Source organism: Scyliorhinus torazame, chromosome 1, assembly GCF_047496885.1.
Source record: "Scyliorhinus torazame isolate Kashiwa2021f chromosome 1, sScyTor2.1, whole genome shotgun sequence".
Taxonomy (NCBI): Eukaryota; Metazoa; Chordata; class Chondrichthyes; order Carcharhiniformes; family Scyliorhinidae; genus Scyliorhinus; species Scyliorhinus torazame.
Genome location: NC_092707.1, coordinates 289,013,821 through 289,035,734, shown reverse-complemented (window position 1 = coordinate 289,035,734; position 21,914 = coordinate 289,013,821). Strand labels below are relative to the sequence as shown.

At 42.1% G+C, this 21,914-nt stretch overlaps 1 protein-coding gene across 5 annotated transcripts in view; it reads left to right on the top strand.

Moving 5' to 3' along the window:
• Positions 1–21,914, top strand: part of ehbp1 (EH domain binding protein 1) — a 569,586-nt gene that overhangs the window by 523,756 nt on the left and 23,916 nt on the right. For all 5 annotated transcript variants that reach the window (XM_072507229.1, XM_072507216.1, XM_072507208.1 and 2 more), the window contains one exon: positions 4,664–4,737. In XM_072507229.1, the coding sequence (XP_072363330.1) occupies positions 4,664–4,737 (74 nt within the window). The remainder of the gene's footprint in view (positions 1–4,663; positions 4,738–21,914) is intronic.

The window sequence follows — 21,914 nt, the reverse complement described above, 5'->3', positions numbered from 1 at the left end:
TTGCTGTTCTCTTCCATGTCTCGCTGGTGTAGATTGTGGTTGGCACTACTGTGGACACATTAGACTGTAGCTTCATGACCATGTTCATGTGTTGGGTTCTTAGACCATGTGTAGACGCTGGAAGACCGATTCTGCTTTGTCAATTCTTGTGAGGGTGCCAATCTCTTCATCACCCTCCCTGGCGATGTTTCTCCCTAGGTAGGGGAAGTGATCAATGTCCTTGATGTTCGATTGCCCAAAGGTGATGGAGAACCTTGTTGCCATCCAACCGGCATTGTCTTGGTCTTCTCATAGCTGAGGAGTAGACCAACCAGAGCAGTTACTTGCAAAGTGTGCTTACGGTTATGGGCAATGGACTTGTTAGAATCATAGAATAGAACCATAGAATCCCTACAGTGCAGAAGGAGGCCATTCAGCTCATCGAGTCTGCACCGACCCTCTGAAAGGACACCCTACCTAGACCCACTCCCCCGCTCTATCCCTGCAACCCTGTAACTCCACCTAACCTGCACATCTTTGGAGATTAAAAGGCAATTTAGTATGGCCAATCCACCTAACCTGCACTTGGGAGGAACTATGGGAGGAAACAGGAGCACATGGAGGAACCTATTTAGACACTGGGAGTAAGTGCAAACTCCACTCAGTCACCCAAGGTCGAAATTTAACTTGGTCCCTAGCGCCGTGAGGCAGCAGAGCTGACCACCGTACCACCAATGAAGGTGGCGACCATGAAAAACAAATATAATGGGGATAAAGGGGGAATATGATATTTTTCAGAGCAATTATGATTCTGTATCCTAATGGGTACACCTGAGTTGAGGTGATAATTGTGAAGGACTTGATGTGTATTTCTTTCCCAGGAGAAAAAGATGAACGTGGAAGGTTTGCAGAAGCATAGGGTTAAGTAGGAGAAAAGAAATCTGAAAAATATTGGGGGGATGTCGACAACTAAGACCCTATGTAATGCGATCTTAAGGCAGGCCATTTGTGTGTTCGTGTTGATAGGAGGGGAGATATTTTAATTTAAAAATTTCCATTTATAGCAAACATAATAGCATAGAAACTGGATGTTACATAAGGCAATATTAGACAAACATAACCAACTGTATATACCCCACACAAAAATAAAACAACCTTTCCCCAACAATAAAAACACCCCCCCCCCCCCTCACATTAACAACTGATGGTGATTAATTCTTTAAAGTAGGAATTGAATGGCTGCCTCCTCAGATAGAAACACTCAATCAACCCCCTGACAGTGTACTTGACCTTCTCCAGATGTATAATTCCATGAGGTCACCCAATCAGACTGAGGCACTGGATGGAGTAGACCTTCATCCCAGCAGAACTCGCCTCTGAGCTGTCAGCGAGGCAAAGGCGAGAACACCCGCCTTCAACCCCATCTGCAGGCTCAGCAAGTCTTATACCCCAAAAATGGCCACCAAAGGACAAGACTCCAGATCAATGTTGAGAATTACTGACATTGTGCTAAAAAAAGATTACCATCTTGGAACATGACCAAAACATATGGGTTTCATTAGCTGGCTCGAGGGAGCACCACTCACACCTGTCCTCCACTCATCTTGGCCTTAGTTACGTGAGCCCTATGTACCACCTTGAGCTGAATTAGGTTGAGTCGTGTACAGGACGTGGAGATTACCCTGCGAAGGGCCTCAGACCATACGTCCTCATCTAAAGTTGGTTCCAGTTTCTCCTCCCATTTTGCACGTACCTCATCCAGTAGGGCTGCCTCAGTAGACATGATCTGCCCATAGCCACTCGAGATGCTCCCCTCTGTTCGTGTTAGGATACTTTTCAACAAAGATGGTTGCGGAGCCAAGGGAAATGCAGGAAAAATATGTTGGACAAAATCACGTATTTGGAGGTAACGGACAAGTCCACCCCTGAAACCTCGTCAGTAACTCCTCCAAACTACCAAACCTTCAAACTCCACAACAAATCCCCAAAACTTTCAAACCCTCCCATACCTTGAACGTGGCATCCAGACTCGACAATATAAATAGGTGGTTGTCACAAATAGGGGCCAGCAATGACATGGAGCCAAATTTATAATGCTACCTAAATTGCCACCATATCCTTAAAGTGTACACGCCACCAGGTTCAAAGCGCATCTCATTGGAGAGAAGGGAAGCGAGGTTGTTGCCAAAGCCCTTAAACTATAGCTCCTATAAGAGCTTGTCCCCATATGGAACTTGCCCCCCCAATCCACTCCAGCACCTTCTCTATGTTGGTCACTCAAAAATAAAAGAGCAAGTTCGCTAGTTTTCATTTTTGTTATTTATTATTTATTCATTTTTTGTTTATAAAATAGGTCATTGTTATTTGTGTTGTTATAATATTGTGTAAAGGATGCACAATGTACTGTGTTGGTTGACCAAAAATTTTCAATAAAATATTTAATTAAAAAAAAATAAAAGAGCAAGTTCGGTAACGCTAGACCCCCCCCCCCCCCCCCCCTCCGACTGCCCGTCCCTCTGAAGGAATGAAAATGAAATTAAAATCGCTCATTGTCACAAGTAGGCTTCAAATGAAGTCACTGTGAAAAGCCCCTAGTCGCCACATTCCGGCGCCTGTTCAGAGAGGCTGGTACGGGAATTGAACCGTGCTGCTGGCCTGCCTTGGTCTGCTTTCAAAGCCAGCGATTTAGCCCTGTGCTAAAATGCCCTACGAATCACTGGGGTGCTCTCTGCCCAAATGAAGGAGACCACTAACTTAATCCTAACAACAACAAAAATCTAGGAAGAAATATAGGGAGACATCAGAAAAGAAATAAAGGTGGCATGGTGGCGCAGTGGTTAGCGAGGGCCCAGGTTCGATACTGACTCTGGGTTACTGTCCATATGATGATTTCACATTCTCCCGTGTCTGTTGGGCCTCATCCCCACAACCCAAAGATGTGCAGGGTAGGTGGATTGGTCACGCTATATTGCCCCTTAATTTGAATTTTTAAAATACATTTTTTTAAAAGGAAAAGGAATAAAAATATTGGGAGGAGGGCAGCACAGTGGCACAGTGGTTAGCATTGCTGCCTCACAGCACCAAGGTCCCAGGTTCGATCCCGGGACTGGGTCACTGTCCGTGTGGAGTTCGCACATTCTCCCCGTGTTTGCGTGGGTATCGCCCCCACAATCCAAAGATGTGTAGGGTAGGTGGATTAGTCACGCTAAATTGCCCCTTAATTGGAGAAATTAAATTGGGTACTCTACATTTTCCCAAAAAAATAATAATATTGGGAGGATATCATTTTTATAGTCTGGACCCTGCCCGCCAAGGACAGAGGGCAGTTATCCCACTTCTGCATGTTGGATCTCACCTTGCTCACCAGACCAGCATTAATTTATGGAGCGATGGCTAATCATGGGCCACCCGGATATCCAGATAACAAAAGGTTAATATACCCCCAGATTGGCTTCCTTCTCTGGAGGAATAACCGGGAAAATATTCACTCTTCTCCATGTTCAGTTGTCCCCCGAAAAGGAGTCAAACCTCCTGAGTCGTTCATTATTTCATCCATGGAGAAGACTAGATCCTACAAAAGCAGATCATTGACATACAAGGACACCCTATGTTTCCCCTTCCCCAACCCCACCCCCCATGTACTCAAAGGTCTCAGCGCTATGGCAAACAGGAGTGGCGACTAAGGACATCCCCACCTAGTACCCCTATGCGATAAAATACCCCAAGCTCAAAGCATGGGTTTGTACACTAGCCTTAGGGGCCCTGTACAGCAGCCCAAGACCAAATTTTTCAAGGGCCTCAAAAAAGTACTCCCACTCTACCCTATCGAATGCGTCTCAATTTCCTCAGTCTTTTCTAAAGGGTGAAAATTGCTATACTCAAATTATCCTTTGCCTGTTATCAAGGGATTTGGGGAGCGAGCGGGATTGTGGAGTTGAAGCAAAGATAGCCGTGAACATATTGAATGGTGGAGCAGGCTCTAGGGGCCATATGGTGTACTCGTATTTCTGAATATATGTTCTGATTTAATGCATTTATGGTTCTTAGTATTGGAATCCTGTTGGGAGGTTTATTGTCCTTTTATGCACAGCTGGAAATCTCCTCATGGCCATTTTGGTGAACTTTGCCTTGGACACCTTCAACTCTTTTAACAAGGTTTCTTGCTCAGAATACCTGAACAAGAGACCAACACGCAGCCTTCCACAAGGCTGCATTCATAACTATCAAATTTCTCCACACAGCTTTATTTGCTGAGTTAACCTCCATCTTTTCTCCATTCTCTCAGGGTTCCCAGGATTCTCTTACTCTGTTCCTTCTTCATATCAGTAACCTCTTTCATTTATCATACACTCCTTTGTTGAATCTCAACAAACAATCTCCCCCACCTAAAGCCAAGAATACTCCAAATGTACCGAGTCAAGTCTCGTTTTGCCCTCTTTCCAAATAGTCACTTAACATTTCATGGATTTAAATGATATAGTTTATGATTTTCAGCTCACTATTTTTAGACTCCCCATAACTAGAACACTAGTAATGAAGGTCTGTGTATCAATTGTTTGGAGTAGATTAAAGGTTTGAGAAAAGACAATAGTCAGTTCCAGTAATCAATTAATCTTAAAGGTTGCTTTTAGTGAGTAATGATTTGTTAATTACCGTATTGATGAACTTTTTTTGACTTGCCTAGGGAAAAAGAACATGATCTTGAGAGACGCTTTGAGCTGCTAAATAGAGAATTACGAGCTATGCTTGCAATAGAAGGTAAGTGATGATTGGGTCTTTCAAAAATTATTTACATTTCCTTTCAATATTTTGGTTAACTGCTCATAAACTGCCCAAGAGAATGTCCATTATTGCAAACACAGTATCTGACTTTAAGAAAAGCAGTGTGCACTATATTTAGAAATTAGAACTCATACAAATGTTGTTAAAAATGTAATATCTGGATCTTTAAATAACTGTAAAATTCTAGATGTTCAAATGGACATTAATGGTTACTTTTACCTTCTGAATATTCTAAATTTGCAATAATGTGCGGGTCAAAAATGCATTTGGAAATCTTGGAAATTATTTTCTTTTTCAAGTAAATACCACCTGGTATTGACTGTGGCTTTGGCTGCAACGTAAAACAATTGCAATCAATGCCAATTAATTTTACCGTTATGTATTGACCTTGTTAGCCTTTGACTGGGCACAATTATGTCTTTCTTCACCTGATAAGATGGCTGAGCCATTATAAATCAATTCTAATTTATTTCACAGATTCTGCCGCTGGCATATATTTAGACTGGAATTGGTTCATTTCTCGGTTTCATTGTCCATTTTGCCAGCTAATAATGTGTTGTTACTAAGAGTTAATTCGTAGAACAATATTTTTTTTGGAAGCCCAACAGGAATAATTGTTTTGTGTGTTGGGGGAGCGTAAATCACAGAAGGTCCATTTTCACAGAACAGAATGATCAGAAACTGGTGCAAGTTCCCCTACCCCCAAATAAATCACATGAACAATTGATTGGTCAGTGTTCAACCTGTTGAATGGTTTATTGGAAGAACAATTCACCCGTCATTCCAACTGTTAAATCTGTGCAAGAAATAGTGTTGCAGACATAGTATAGAAATACAAAATGTTAGAGAAGTGAGCATGGATTACTATCGAATTGTCAAATGCATCTTTTCCCCTTTGATGTAATTTGTACGGTAACAAGGGAACAAGAAGTACAAGTAAAGCTTAACTTGCTGAAAATTTGCATCTGTTGTGAATTTACAGCCGATTCAGCTCAGAGCATCCAGAATAAACAATTAGGGGTTATTCTCTGTAATCGTAGATAAGAGTAAAATCATTTCTCGCTTTCTCTCTTCCCCCCCGCCCCCCCCCCCTATTTCTGGACTGAAATACGGAGATTAACATCGGGTTGCGATAAGCAACATGATCCATATCTCTGTCTGGATTTAGCCTAGAAAAACTGATGGTGCATGCATTGGCACATAATTTATTACCTCCTAAGGGATAACAATTCAAATCACCCTGCCTCAAGCTGCATAATCAAAATGACAATGATATTTTAAAGCATGTATTTAGGAAATTATTAATCTGAATAACTGATCTTGCTAAACTTTTTAGTTTAATCAAAAGCATTTTGAAATAATTTCTCTAACACATAGAAGCAAAATAAATTGTTTTCTTCAATGCTGAATATTCAAAGCAGCACAACACTACAGATTATTTTTGAGTCATGAATATATCATCTTGGTTAGTGTTTACATAGAGAGAGATAAATAAGGTTCATAGTAGCAAATATGTAATTATCAGTTTTCCCGGTTTCAGTCCCAGGGGTTTTCCAGCCCTGCTGTAACCATTGATGTCATGACAGTGAAAAAGAGTTGTGCAGTCAGAGGTCCTATTCATATCAGTGTTTTCCAGACAGGTAATGCTGATTTCTTAGTCTGTTGATGACAGAGTAGAGTGGACAGTAAACTGTGCAAGACTCATTGAGAGTATGTGAAGGCAGTTTATCAAACACTTCTTGACCTATTAATATCAGTCGCATCTGAGCACTTTTTTGTGCAGATGCTGACCATTGTGTTGACTATGTGTGGACAGTTTCTCCTTGACCACTTCACAAAGCAGTTATATGGATGTTCAGTAATCTCTGAAAGGTCAGTATTCAACATGTGCTACAGCAATCGAGATACTGTGTTGGAAACTTGGACAGCACATGCTGAAATATGCATTGCCATTCAGCCTGCAAACTGTGATGAGGTCAATAGGCCTATCAAACAAAGGAAGGTGTAGATGGAATAAGGTGAAATGTGATACCCAATCACTTTCAGAAAATTAGATCCAATTGCAAAAGGCATTACTGCAAGGGATGCATTTGATTTGGAGTATGGTCTCATTGTTCTGTGAGGACCTACGGTTGAAATTTCTATTTGTATCATATTAGTTTTGAAAGAAACTACTATGTATGTACTGTTGACATTCAAGCTCATACTTTTCTGTAACCATATAAAACATTTAACTGGAGCTAACTAAACTTCATCCAATGTATGAAAGATTGAGCCAATTTGCTAAGAGATTTGCTCATCTTATTTCACCTTCATTGTCTTTATTTCTCATTTTACAATCTGGTTAAGTATTTGAGTTTGTCTGAAAAATATACTTGAAGTATCCAGAGTTAAGAAAGATAGACTTTTTCCCCATATGTTGTAAAAGACAGAGTCTTTGATACGACACGTTAGATCTCTGCAGTTCCACCTACATGCACTCATTTCAATACAATTCTCTATCAATAATTAATTGTTTGATTTTCCCCTCATAGCTTTAAAGGCAACGCAGGCCACGATGTGGTCAGTGAATGCGTATGAAGTAATTGTATGTTTTTAATTCAACTGCTTAATGTAATGTATGTCATAAAGTAATGAATTTGTATAAAGATCCCCATGCGCAAGCTTGTAGGTGTTTTAATTGTTGCTTAGCTTTTGATGGTAGCATTTATTTTATTGCAAGTTTAGTATCTGGCCAGGATTTTTATTGTGCCTGGATTAAAATAAAAATTAAACGCTGTATTTGTTCTGATCTGAAGTGTTTTAACACAACAAATGAGCGTGGTATTGGGAGGATATTTGAAAGCTGCCACAATTGAAAAGGTAATATTATCTGCATAATTATATCAGAGCAGTGTCGAATGTATGTTTTGCAGATTTGGACATCAATAAATACCTGTCATTGGTCTTGAGTAGCTGCTCATGTTTTGTTTATACATGGCCTAAGGATAGTCTTTAAAACATTCTGTTTTTTATTGTTAACCCACGAAATGGATCTTACTCTGGATTTTGCACTGCTTTATTCACTCTCAGTTTGTAGTTTGAAGTGCAAGCTCTTCTAAAAGGATTTATGCATAGGTTCACTATTTTTGTAGTTACGGTTTATATGATAAGCTTTTTTTATATTTAAAATCAATATGTAATCCTGTGAAGGAGCTTATCCCCCTAAAACCCCATTTGTAAATCTATTTTAGCTTTGTTGCACGGTGCAGCCACAGTATTCCAGAGATTGATTAGGTCCAGCAGTAGAATCCTATCAAATGGACGCTCTGATGATGCTGCACACTTTTTCTGGAACGCTAGTTGACTGGGACTGGAGATAAGACCAGATTGCAATCCCCAGTGCATCGTTCACAACAAAATGTTAATTTTCAGAAATTTACAGCCTAATTCATTAAAACAACGATCTTCTAAAGTACAGCATCCATATGTTTGTACTTTTAACATAAAGTAATATATAGTCAACCACTGATTTTTATTCTACAATATTTTATTTTTAATTAGTGTTTTCATTTATCAATCAAAAAGCGAAGACTTTAGAGGTAGAGGAAGTGTTTAGTCACGATGGTCCAGCGATCCAGGAGGGGGACAGTCTTGATGAACCCTCTGTGTTTCAACTTTCATTTGACTATTACCTGATGTTTGATCTCAAATATGCATTGTATCTTGCTGACAAAATGTGAACATGAAATCATGTCCATGAACTTAATCAAACAGTGGAAATTTTCAGAACCAAAAGCTGTGACTCAGTAATATTGAATGGTTCAGTAAACGCGTAGGTTCACAGAGGTTACATGAAACTGGAATACCAGTGGATCACGCTGTTTAAACAAAAACTCTGCAGTGTCATGCTTGTTAGTATGGTAGCACAAAGAAATTGGAGCATAGTAACCACAGACCTTTGATTATGGGCACATAGTGTAGCAGAGATGTAGCAAGTGGAGAGGCTTCAACCATTCCCAGCGGGTAATAATTGCTGTGGTCAGTCTTGCCTGTTAATTTGTTCCCTCCCCTATTAAGAAGGTTTTTTTTAACCCTTCATCTAACTATTTTGACAAAGTATGTTTAAAATATGAATGGGTTTAATACTGTTTCTTTTCTGTTCACTTCAACCAAAATTCAATTTGCAATGAATTATATAATCAGGTTTGGCTCAGAGACCCCCATCCATACGCTTGCAGTTTAGTCAAGAAAGGTACTGGTGAAAGGGGACTAAAAGCTGACAAATCCTCGACCTCGTGGCCTATATCTGAAGGTTTTAAGCAGGGGTAGTAGATGTGTGGCTTTGAGATTCTCTGTCTAGATTTTAGAATGGTTCCAGTTTTTAAATGCATATCAATCAGTATTAATTGATTTCAGGTGGTGACTCACTTCCTTTGTTGGCTGGAGTGCATAATATTTAATACATGGCTCTGTAAATAAAGGCTTGACAGTAAATGAAGACCTGGCTCCAGTTCTATCCACCGCTTCCTGGCAATCTGAGTTTTGACAGATGTAGATTAGAACAGCGTTTTTCAAACTTTTTGCCCCCGGGATCCAATTTTGCCAACTGGCCATCCTTCAGGACCCACACTGACCAGTCTCCGCAACACACGTCATGTTCGTCTACCTTTAATGCTTGACCCTCAGAATCTCACTCCAATCAGGTTCACAGGAGCAGACTTCCGGCAACGGGGATGTGCTAAGCAGACGCACAAAAGGTGACTCTCCTATGAATTCAAAATTAGGCACTTTTAGTCAAAAATAGCTCGCCAGAACCAGGAAAATAATCAGCCCCTCACCCTCTCCAATCAAAACTCAAAGAGCGATGCCAAACAATAGCAGCTTGTTATGGGCCAGGGTTTAGAGAACTCCAAAGTGTATCATGGAGTTTACCTGACCCACAATCTTTTCCTAGATTGTGGTATGGGGAGCACACGGCCCTCGCTACAGGTGTGGTACAGCAGAAATGGAAAAGTATTTTTTTTAAAGCAAAACAATGTTTATTCTTTGAACTCAAGTTGACCTTTTTAAAACATACAGTGAACATCTTAGCAACCATTAATTCAAATACAGCCCCCAAAGAATACAACACTAAGTAATCCTTTAAGCTTTCTTTTTAACATCTATAAGACTTAAAACACCTTTTACCAGAAGCACACCAGGTTAAAGTCACTACTGTTATTAGTTTTAAATCACCAGGATCAATTTACAGTCTTTAGATTACAGAGAGAGACTCTCATACACCTTCTGGCTGTGACTGCAGCTATCCAGCTCTGGAAACGAAACTAAAACACACCCTGCAGCAAACAGCCTAAAACAAAAGTAAAAAGCTGACAGCCCAGCGTCTGACATCACTGCAGTAATAAACACCCATTTCTTAAAGGTACACTCACTACAGATACTTATATACCACCCATTTATAAACACCCATTTCTTAAAGGTACTCTCACATGACACCTCCCCGCCCCCCCAAGAAAAAAAAATAAACCATCAACTTCAAGATGGTTTCATTTTTCACCTTTTCACTATCCTTTAAGAAATGCACACAGTAAATATACTTTGTTGTTTCAAAAAAATCAACACACGCAAACAGGTACAATAATATAGTCCATTTTTGTTCGTCTTCCTCCAACTTAAATCCTTCCTGATTGACAGTCTCTTTGAACAAGAAGGTCTCTGCACGATCCGTCCATTTCTCTTTCGCCACGGCATTTCTCTTTAAAGTCAGATACTTTAGTTCAATCTGATCGCAGAGTCCCTTGTAATTCTCCAACACAGGAGCATTGGTTATCACAGCTTTCAGGCAGTCAAATGCCTGTTGAAAGTCCGCTGTCCATTGAAATTTTTGACGTTTCTTCAGCAAGTCCATCAGTGGAGCAATCACGCTACAAATCTTTTGCACAAATGTTCGATCAAATCCACTCATGCCAAGAACTTGCATTATTTCCCTTCGTCTTGAGGGTATCGGAAACTCCTCAATAATTGTTGTTTTCACATCCCATGTGACCATTTGACCCTGTCCGATTGTATGGCCAAGGAAGGTGATCTGGGTTTTTCCAAATTCACTTTTGGACAAGTTTATCACCAAACCCGCCTCCTGAAGTCGATCGAATAACTCCATCAGATGTTTTAAATGTTCTGTCCATGTCTAGCTGAAAATTACCAGATCGTCGATGTCTGAGCATCTGGAAAGATACTGCTTGATTAGGGATAGTCAGCACGGATTTGTGAGGGGTAGGTCTTTCCTTACAAGTCTTATTGAATTCTTTGAGGAGGTGACCAAGCATGTGGATGAAGGTAAAGCAGTCGATGTAGTGTACATGGATTTTAGTAAGGCATTTGATAAGGTTCCCCATGGTAGGCTTATGCAGAAAGTAGAGGCATGGGATAGTGGGAAATTTGGCCAGTTGGATAACGAACTGGCTAACCGATAGAAGTCAGAGAGTGGTGGTGGATGGCAAATATTCAGTCTGGATCCCAGTTACCAGTGGTGTACCGCAGGGATCAGTTCTGGGTCCTCTGCTGTTTGTCATTTTCATTAATGACTTGGATGAGAGAGTTGAAGGGTGGGTCAGTAAATTTGCAGACGATACGAAGATTGGTGGAGTTGTGGATAGTGAGGAGGGCTGTTGTCGGCTGCAAAGTGACATAGATAGGATGCAGAGCTGGGCTGAGAAATGGCAGATGGAGTTTAACCCGGAAAAGTGTGAGGTTGTCCATTTTGGAAGGACAAATATGAATGCGGAATACAGGGTTAACGGTAGGGTTCTTGGCAATGTGGAGGAGCAGAGAGATCTTGGGGTCTATGTTCATACATCTTTGAAAGCTGCCACTCAAGTGGATAGAGCTGTGAAGAAGGCCTATGGTGTGCTAGCGTTCATTAACAGAGGGATTGAATTTAAGAGCCGTGAGGTGATGATGCAGCTGTACAAAACTTTGGTAAGGCCACATTTGGAGTACTGTGTACAGTTCTTGTTGCCCCATTTTAGGAAGGATGGGGAAGCTTTGGAAAAGGTGCAAAGGAGATTTACCAGGATGTTGCCTGGAATGGAGAGTAGGTCTTACGAGGAAAGGTTGAGGGTGCTTGGCCTTTTCTCATTAGATGAGAGAAGGATGAGGGGCGACTTGATAGAGGTTTATAAGATGATCAGGGGAATAGATAGAGTAGACAGTCAGAGACTTTTTCCCCGGGTGGAACAAACCATTACAAGGGAACATAAATTGAAGGTGAATGGTGGAAGATATAGGGGGGATGTCAGAGGTAGGTTCTTTACCCAGAGAGTAGTGGGGGCATGGAATGCACTGCCTGTGGAAGTAGTTGAGTCGGAAACATTAGGGACCTTCAAGCAGCTATTGGATAGGTACATGGATTACGGTAAAATTATATAGTGTAGATTTATTTGTTCTTAAGGCAGCACGGTAGCATTGTGGATAGCACAATTGCTTCACAGCTCCAGGGTCCCAGGTTCGATTCCGGCTTGGGTCACTGTCTGTGCGGAGTCTGCACGTCCCGTGTCTGTGTGGGTTTCCTCCGGGTGCTCCGGTTTCCTCCCACAGTCCAAAGATGTGCAGGTTAGGTGGATTGGCCATGATAAATTGCCCTTAGTGTCCAAAATTGCCCTTAGTGTTGGGTGGAGTTACTGGGTTATGGGGATAAGGTGGAGGTGTTGAACTTGGGTGGAGTGCTCTTTCCAGGAGCTGGTGCAGACTCGATGGGCCGAATGGCCTCCTTCACTGTAAATTCTATGATAATCTATGATTAATCTAGGACAAAAGTTCGGCACAACATCATGTTCTGTGCTGTATTTTTCTATGTTCTATACCGCACAATTGGGTAATCCTGAAACAAATGTGTTAGTTAACCGTTGAAATGTGGCTGGGGTGTTTTCCATGCCAAATGGCATAACTTTGAATTGGTATATACCATCTGGAGTCACAAAGCTGAAATCTCCTTCGCCCATTCGGATAAAGGTACCTGCCAGTAACTTAAGTAAATCCAGTTTGGAAATAAAAGCTGATTGTCCCACTTTCTCAATGCAATCCTCCAAACGTGGGATAGGATAAGAGTCCGTTCTTGTAACTGCATTATCCTTTCTATAGTCCACACACAACCCGTTGGGTACCATCTGGTTTAGCTACCATCACTATGGGTGAACTCCATTGGCTAAAACCCACTTCAATTATGCCATTTTTAAGCATACTCTCAATCTCTTTGTTACCTGTGCCAATTTTAAAGGGTTACGTCTGTATGGATGTTATTTTATTGGAACAGCATTTTCCACATCTACATCATGTATAGCCATTTTAGTACTTCCCAATTTATCTCCACAAACTTGCCCATGGGACATCAATAACTCTTTCAGGTCAGTTTGTGTTTCCTCTGGAAGGTAACTCAACAATTTATCAAAATTTTTAAGAACATCCTCGTTTTCCAATTTAATTTGGGGCATGTCAAATTCACACTCATCTGGATTTGGTTTGTCACTTTGAGTTAGAATCATTAAAACCTCCTCCTTTTCCTCTCCTTCCCTTTCAAAGTATCTTTTAAGCATATTCACATGACACACTCGGTGAGTATTCCTTCTATCTGGTGTGTTTACCACATAATTCACCTCACTTAATTTCTTTTCAATCTGATAAGGTCCACCAAGCCTTGCTTTTAAAGGCTCCCCTACCACTGGTAACAACACTAAAACTTTATCTCCACTGGCAAAACTACGAACTTTGGATTTCTTGTCCGCTACCCGTTTCATCACATTTTGTGCAACTTTTAAATGTTGTCTAGCAAATTCACCTGCTCTATTCAATCGTTCCCTAAAATTTGGCACGTAATCCAATAATGTAATTTCCGATTTCTCACTCACCAATTTTTCCTTAATCAATTTAAGTGGTCCTCTTACCTCATTACCAAAGATTAGTTAAAAGGACTTGTTGACTCATTAGGTGCATCCCTAATTGCAAACAGTACGAATGGAATTCCTTTATCCCAATCCTCTGGATAATCTTGACAATAAGCCCTCAACATTGTCCTTAATGTCTGATGCCACCTTTCTAATGCTCCCTGCGATTCTGGATGGTATGCAGTTGATTTCAATTGTTTTATTCCTAAACTATCCATAACTTCTTTGAATAACCTTGAGGTAAAATTCGATCCTTGATCCATATCGAGTAAAGAATTTAAGTAACACCTTGTTGCTAACGTTCTCCTTGGTTCAATTGCTCTGTTTTATTACCTTTGCTCTTGAGTCGCCAGGAATCTTTATGATACCGCCACAAGGTTCAAGTCCGAGTAATGATCAATAACCCAATACACCGATTAGTAAGATTCAAATCAAAGCACATTTATTATACACAGTAATCGCTACTCATGCACAAATTCTACGTCTAAGCTACTTCTACAACTAACAGGCCTGTACTTAACTTCGGACTGGCCCACCAGGTCAGGGGAACAAATGGCCTTTCGTTCGGGTTGTGAGTCTGCGGGATTCGAAGTTGGTACGGATTGGTAGCTAGGAGCGCCTATCTCATAGCGAGCGTTGAATTAAGACTTACTTTGTTCGGTGGTCACTGCACCGGTCACGGTCAATGTTGGTTCGTGTTGCTGGGTGACCCGGGCAGGACGAAGAGGTGAAGAGTGCGATTTGAACTTGGGGCTTAACTCTTATAGTCCCCAGGGGCTTCCCGCCTTTCGGGGCAGACCCTGTACCTGGTCCCAAGTGATTGGACTTTGTCCCAATCGCTTGGTTCGATTTCTCCAATACTGGAGCTGTTCCCTGATCGATGGGCGGTCTTGAGGTGCTCGTTCACTTCCTTTGTGTTAGCTCCTGCTGGCGCCGAGGAGTCTGGCTTCGCTTTGTGTGTCCAAAATGTTACTTATTGTTCCCGGGGATTGCTCATCAGTATGCAGATGGCTGCTGCATTGTTATGCTGATGGTCGCTGGTATCGATGTTGTCTGGCCTTTGCAGAGGCAAATACACAGCAAACCTGCAGCTGCTAGTTTCTGTCTATGTTGGCTGACTTTCCCATCAGCCTTTGCCATTTGCCATTTTAAATCGGGAGCTGGCCAATTTAGGTGGCCACACTCCTCCACAATATTTTTGGCTGTAATATTACGTACTGGAATGGCCTCTGGAAACCTAGTAGACACATCCATTATAGTCAAAAGATATTGATTCCTTTTAGGAAGCGGTCCTAAGCAATCAATTAGGACCCTTGTGAAAGGTTCCTCAAATGCTGGAATGGGTATTAAGGGCGCTGGTTTTATCACTGCTTGAGGTTCCCCTATCACTTTACATGTGTGACATGATTGACAAAATTTAACTACATCTTTATGTAGTCCAGGCCAAGAAAAATGTTTTTGGATTTTAGCTCGCGTTTTCCTTATTCCCAAATGACCTCCCACTGGTACCTCATGTGCATCTCGCAACACCTACATAAGGACGGGTTGCTTCTAAACTGGAGAGGCATAAATATCCTGGCCGCAATGTTTACCAGTGTCACACGGGAGGGTTTAAACTAGTATGGCAGGGGGGTGGGCACGGGAGCAATAGGTCAGAAGGTGAGAGCATTGAGGGAGAACTAGGGAATAGGACCAGTATGGCTCTGAGGCAGAGCAGACAGGGTGAAGTTGCTGAACACAGCGGGTCTGGTGGTCAGAAATGCATATGTTTTAATGCAAGAAGTATTACGAGTAAGGCAGATGAACTTAGAGCTTGGATCAGTACTTGGAGCTATGATGTTATTGCCATTACAGAGACCTGGTTGAAGGAAGACCTGGTTGAGGGAAGGGCAGGATTGGCAGCTAAATGTTCCAGGATGTAGATGTTTCAGGCGGAATAGAGGGGGATGTAAAAGGGGTGGCGGAGTTGCGCTACTGGTTAGGGAGAATATCACAGCTGTACTACGGGAGGACACCTCAGAGGGCAGTGAGGCTATATGGGTAGAGATCAGGAATAAGAAGGGTGCAGTCACAATGTTGGGGGTTTACTACAGGCTTCCCAACAGCCAGCGGAAGATAGAGGAGCAGATAGGTAGACAGATTTTGGAAACGAGTTAAAACAACAGGGTTGTTGTGATGGGAGACTTCAACTTCCCCAATATTGACTGGGACTCACTTAGTGCCAGGGGCTTAGACGGGGCAGAGTTTGTCAGGAGCATCCAGGAGGGCTTCTTAAAACAATATGTAGACATCCAACTAGGGAAGGGGCTGTACTGGATGTGGTATTGGGGAATGAGCCCGGCCAGGTGGTAGAAGTTTCAGTAGGGGAGCATTTCGGGAACAGTGACCACAATTCAGTAAGTTTTAAAGTGCTGGTGGACAAGGAAAAGAGCTGTCCTAGGGTGAATGTGCTAAATTGGGGGAAGGCTAATTATAACAATATTAGGCGGGAACTGAAGAACCTAGATTGGGGGCGGATGTTTGAGGGTAAATCAACATCTGACATGTGGGAGGCTTTCAAGTGTCAGTTGAAAGGAATTCAGGACCGGCATGTTCCTGTGAGGAAGAAGGATAAATACGGCAATTTTCAGGAACCTTGGATAACGAGAGATATTGTAGGCCTCGTCAAAAAGAAAAAGGAGGCATTTGTCAGGGCTAAAAGGCTGGGAACAGACGAAGCCTGTGTGTAATATAAGGAAAGTAGGAAGCAACTTAAGCAAGGAGTCAGGAAGGCTAGTAGGGGTCACGAAAAGCCAGTGGCAAATAGGGTTAAGGAAAATCCCAAGGCTTTTTACACGTACATAAAAAGCAAGAGGGTAGCCAGGGAAAGGGTTGGCCCACTGAAGGATAGGCAAGGGAATCTATGTGTGGAGCCAGAGGAAATGGGCGAGGTACTAAATGAATACTTTGCATCAGTATTCACCAAAGAGAAGGAATTGGTAGATGTTGAGTCTGGAGAAGGGTGTGTAGATAGTCTGGGTCACATTGAGATCCAAAAAGACGAGGTGTTGTGCGTCTTGAAAAATATTAAGGTAGATAAGTCCCCAGGGCCTGATGGGATCTACCCCAGAATACTGAAGGAGGCTAGAGAGGAAATTGCTGAGGCCTTGACAGAAATCTTTGGATCCTCACTGTCTTCAGGTGATGTCCCGGAGGACTGGAGAATAGTCAATGTTGTTCCTTTGTTTAAGAAGGGTAGCAAGGATAATCCAGGGAACTATAGGCCGGTGAGCCTTACGTCAGTGGTAGGGAAATTACTGGAGAGAATTCTTCGAGACAGGATCTACTCCCATTTGGAAGCAAATGGACGTATTAGTGAGAGGCAGCATGGTTTTGTGAAGGGGAGGTCGTGCCTCACTAACTTGATAGAGTTTTTCGAAGAGGTCACAAAGATGATTGATGCAGGTTGGGCAGTGGATGTTGTCTATATGAACTTCAGTAAGGCCTTTGACAAGGTCCCTCATGGTAGACTAGTACAAAAGGTGAAGTCACATGGGATCAGGGGTGAGCTGGCAAGGTGGATACAGAACTGGCTAGGTCATAGAAGGCAGAGAGTAGCAATGGAAGGATGCTTTTCTAATTGGAGGGCTGTGACTAGTGGTGTTCCGCAGGGATCAGTGCAGGAACTTTGCTGTTTGTAGTATATATAAATGATTTAGAGGAAAATGTAACTGGTCTGATTAGTAAGTTTGCAGACGACACAAAGGTTGGTGGAATTGCAGATAGCGATGAGGACTGTCAGAGGATACAGCAGGATTTAGATTGTTTGAAGACTTGGGCGGAGAGATGGCAGATGGAGTTTAATCCGGACAAATGTGAGGTAATGCATTTTGGAAGGTCTAATGCAGGTAGGGAATATACAGTGAATGGTAGAACCCTCAAGAGTATTGAAAGTCAAAGAGATCTAGGTGTACAGGTCCACAGGTCACTGAAAGGGGCAACACAGGTGGAGAAGGTAGTCAAGAAGGCATACGGCATGCTTGCCTTCATTGGCTGGGGCACTGAGTATAAGAATTGGCAAGTCATGTTGCAGCTGTATAGAACCTTAGTTAGGCCACACTTGGAGTATAGTGTTTAATTCTAGTCGCCACACTACCAGAAGGATTTGGAGGCTTTAGAGAGGGTGCAGAAGAGATTTACCAGACTGTTGCCTGGTATGGAGGGCATTAGCTATGAGGAGCGGTTGAATAAACTCGGTTTGTTCTCACTGGAACGACGGAGGTTGAGGGGAGACCTGATAGAGGTCTACAAAATTATGAGGGGCATAGACAGAGTGGATAGTCAAAGGCTTTTCCCCAGGGTAGAGGGGTCAATTACTAGGGGGCATAGGTTTAAGGTGCGAGGGGCAAGGTTTAGAGTAGATGTACAAGGCAAGTTTTTTTACACAGAGGGTAGTGGGTGCCTGGAACTCACTACCGGAGGAGGTGGTGGAAGCATGGACGATCGTGACATTTAAGGGGCATCTTGACAAATACATGAATAGGATGGGAATAGAGGGATCCGGACCCAGGAAGTGTAGAAGATTGTAGTTTAGTCGGGCAGCATGGTCGGCAAGGGCTTGGAGGGCCGAAGGGCCTATTCCTGTGCTGTACTTTTCTTTGTTCTTTGTTCTCTACCCTTCCGGCAATACTACTTGATGAACTTCTGCCCACTTTTCATCCGCCTGCATATGTAAAGATCTCCATTTTCTCATCAAGAACATCACTTTTACGGGAATAACACTCTGGTATACACTCAGATTCCTCTTACATATATGCTTTCTGATACATCCGTTTTATTTCTACATCTTTCTGTTGTAACTCTGCCAATTTTCCTGAACCAAAAATATCCGCCTCATCCTCCACCTGTTCTTGTTTTTCAACCATCTGATCAGAAATCGTTTCTGATAATTTCACTTCAATCTCATCTTCACTCTTTGATTTCTCCTCGTGTCTTAACTTGTGACTTTGCGACCTTGTCACTACACAATCCGTAAAAATCCCAGGATATTCGTCCTTCAACACTTTAGTTGTCTGAGTTTCCGCTGGTTAATCAACCACAGTGGGCATCACTCTCACCTGCGATCCAGCTATATCATTACCCAAGATAAACTGTATTCCTAGACAAGATAGTTTCTCTATTACTCCTACTACCACTTCACCACTCTTCACTGAACTTTCCAACCTTACCTTATATAATTGAACACTACTCCTCTCACCCTGAATTCCACATATTACCACCTTTTCTGGCATCATTCTTCCCAGACTACGTAACTCCTCATCTCTTACCATTAAAGATTGACTAGCTCCCGTATCTCTTAAAATTGTGACTTCTTTACCTGCTCCTCCTGATACACGAGTAAACTTTACCCACACAAGTAAATTCTTTAAAGAGATCTGGCATCTTCTTGTCAATCACCTCTTGATCAAGCTGACAATCTTTTGCACCTCCTTTACTTCACTTGGGCTTTCCTTTACCACTTTAACAAACCCTACTGTCTTGTCCTGTTTTACCACATCAGCCTTCCCAGTGCTTTTCTTCAACTACCAACACTGTGACTTTACATGGCCTGGTTTATTACAGTGAAAACATTTGAAACTTTTCATTTCTTTTCCACGCTCCTGGATTTCTTTTTTAATCTGAGGTACACTCTCCTTATTATCTCCCATTAGATCACCTTTACCACTTGATTTCTCATGTATTTCTCATGTCCCCAGTTTCTATCCCTCACAGGCTGAAACTGATGTCGGAAACCAAGCTTTGATTCATGAACTAATTCATAATTATCTGCCATTTCTGATGCTAATCTCTCACAGTTTTAACCCTCTGCTCTTCCACATGAGTTCTCACTACATCAGGAATTGAATTTTTAAACTCCTCCAAAAGCATAATTTCTCTGAGAGCTTCATACGTTTGGTCTATTTTCAAAGCCCTTATCCACCTATCAAAATTACTCTGTTTGAGCCTTTCAAACTCCATGTATGTTTGACCAAATTCTTTCCTTCAATTTCTAAACCTTTGTAAGCTTCAGGCACTAGTTCATATGCACCTAAGATGGATTTTTTCACCTCCTCATACTTCCCAGATACCTCCTCCGGTAGTGATGCAAACACTCCACTAGCCCTACCTATCAGCTTTGTTTGAATCAGTAATACCCACATGTCCTGTGGCCATTTCAGTTGTTTAGCTACCTTCTCAAATGAAATGAAAAAGGCTTCTACCTCCTTCTCGTAAAACCTTGGCAATGCTTGGACATATTTCAATAGATCCCCACCAAGCCTTCGACTTTGACGCTCTTTCTCATTGTCCTCATCACTATCAACCAACTGTATGTTTCCATTTACGTCTGCCAATTTTAACTGACTCTCATGTTTCATGGCCATTTTCTGAAGTTCAAACTCTCTCTCTTTATCTTTTTCCCTGATCTGTATCTCCCTTTCTCTTTTTGTTCTGCTAGGGCTATTCTTTCTATTTTCCGTTCTTCTCTCTTTTTCCTCTCTTTTTCTTTGGCCTCTCTCACTTTTTCGTATTCAAGCTGCTTTAATTCTTTCTCATGTTCCATTTGTTTAATTTGTAACTGAATTTTTGCCATTTCCAATGAGTCACACTGTATCTCAGGCTTTAAATGCTTAGCCATCGCCATAATTACCTCACCGTTTCGCATTTTGTCCGGTAATGTTAACTGCAATGTTTTTGCCAAATCTAACGGTCTGTTTTTAGTCTCTGACCGTAAGGTACTGCGTGTGACCGTCTCGACCCCGAAAAACTTGAGAGCCTTTGAAAGAGCCATTGTCCATAACACACTCCCTACTTAAACTAAAATACCACATCTGAAAAGCAACCACAATATGCTCACCCCTCACTGGCTTTAAGTTCACTAAGCCTATTGAATGGATAGACTTTTATCCCGGACAAGATCCCAATTTGTTATGGGCCAGGGTTTAGAGAACCCCAAAGTGTGTCATGGAGTTCACCTGACCCACAACTTTTAATAGATCGTGGTATGGGGGCACACAGCCCACTCTACAGGTGTGGTAGAGCAGAAATGGAAACTTATCTTTTAAAGCAAAACCGTGTTTATTCTATGAACTCAAGTTAACCTTTTTTAAACATAGTGAACATCTTAGCAACCATTAATTCAAATACAACCCCCAAAGAATGCAGCACTAAGTAATCCTTTAAACTTTCCTTTTAACATCCATAAGACTTGAAACCCCTTTTACCAGAAGCACATCAGGTTAAAGTCACTACGGTTATTAGCTTTAAATCACCAGGATCGATTTATAGTCTTTAGATTACAGAGAGAGACTCTAATACACTTTTTGGCAGTGACTGCAGCTATCCAGCTCTGAAAACTAAACTAAAACACACCCTGCAGCAAACAGCCTAAAACGAAAGTAAAAACCCGACAGACAGCCCAGCTCCACCCACTCTCTGACATCACTGCACTAGTAAACACACATTTCTTAAAGGTACTCTCACTACAGATATTTATATACACACCTATTTATAAACACCCATTTCTTAAAGGTACTCTCACATGACAAGCTGCAGAGGCCAAAAAGCTACAAATGGACTTTGACCTGCTGTGCACCAGGAAAGCAATGTACCAACTCCACCAGACATGGGGGACCTTTTATGAATGCTGAGACAAAGCCAGCCACCTGCTGGCTCACCAGCTGAGAAGGCAGGCAGCCACGAGGGGAATAACGCAGTTAGGGACAACAACGGCAGACTAGTAGCCGAGCTGGAAAAGGGTTTGAAAAGCATTTGAGGCCTTCTACCAGGGGCTGTACACCTCCGAGGTCCCCAAAGGAGACTGGAGGATGCAGCAGTTCCTCGATGGACTGGACATGCCAGTTGTGGGGGAAGAAAGGAAACGGGGTCTGGAAGCACCATTAGAACTGGGAGAAGTCATGGAGAACATTAACTCCATGCAGGCAGGGAAGGCTTCTGGACCAGATGGGTTCCTGGCGGACTTCTACAAATAATTGGCAACAGCACTGGCCCCGCGGTTGCGGGAGACGTTCACAGACTCGCTAGCAAGGGGCACTCTGCCTCCAACGCGAACACTGGCCTCAATCTTGCTGATACCCAAGAAAGACAAAGACCCGACCAAATACAGAGCCATCTCGATGCTCAATGTAGACACGGAAATACTGGCAAGATCCTTGCCAGGCAACTGGAGAACTGCGTAACAGGTGGTCGCAGAGT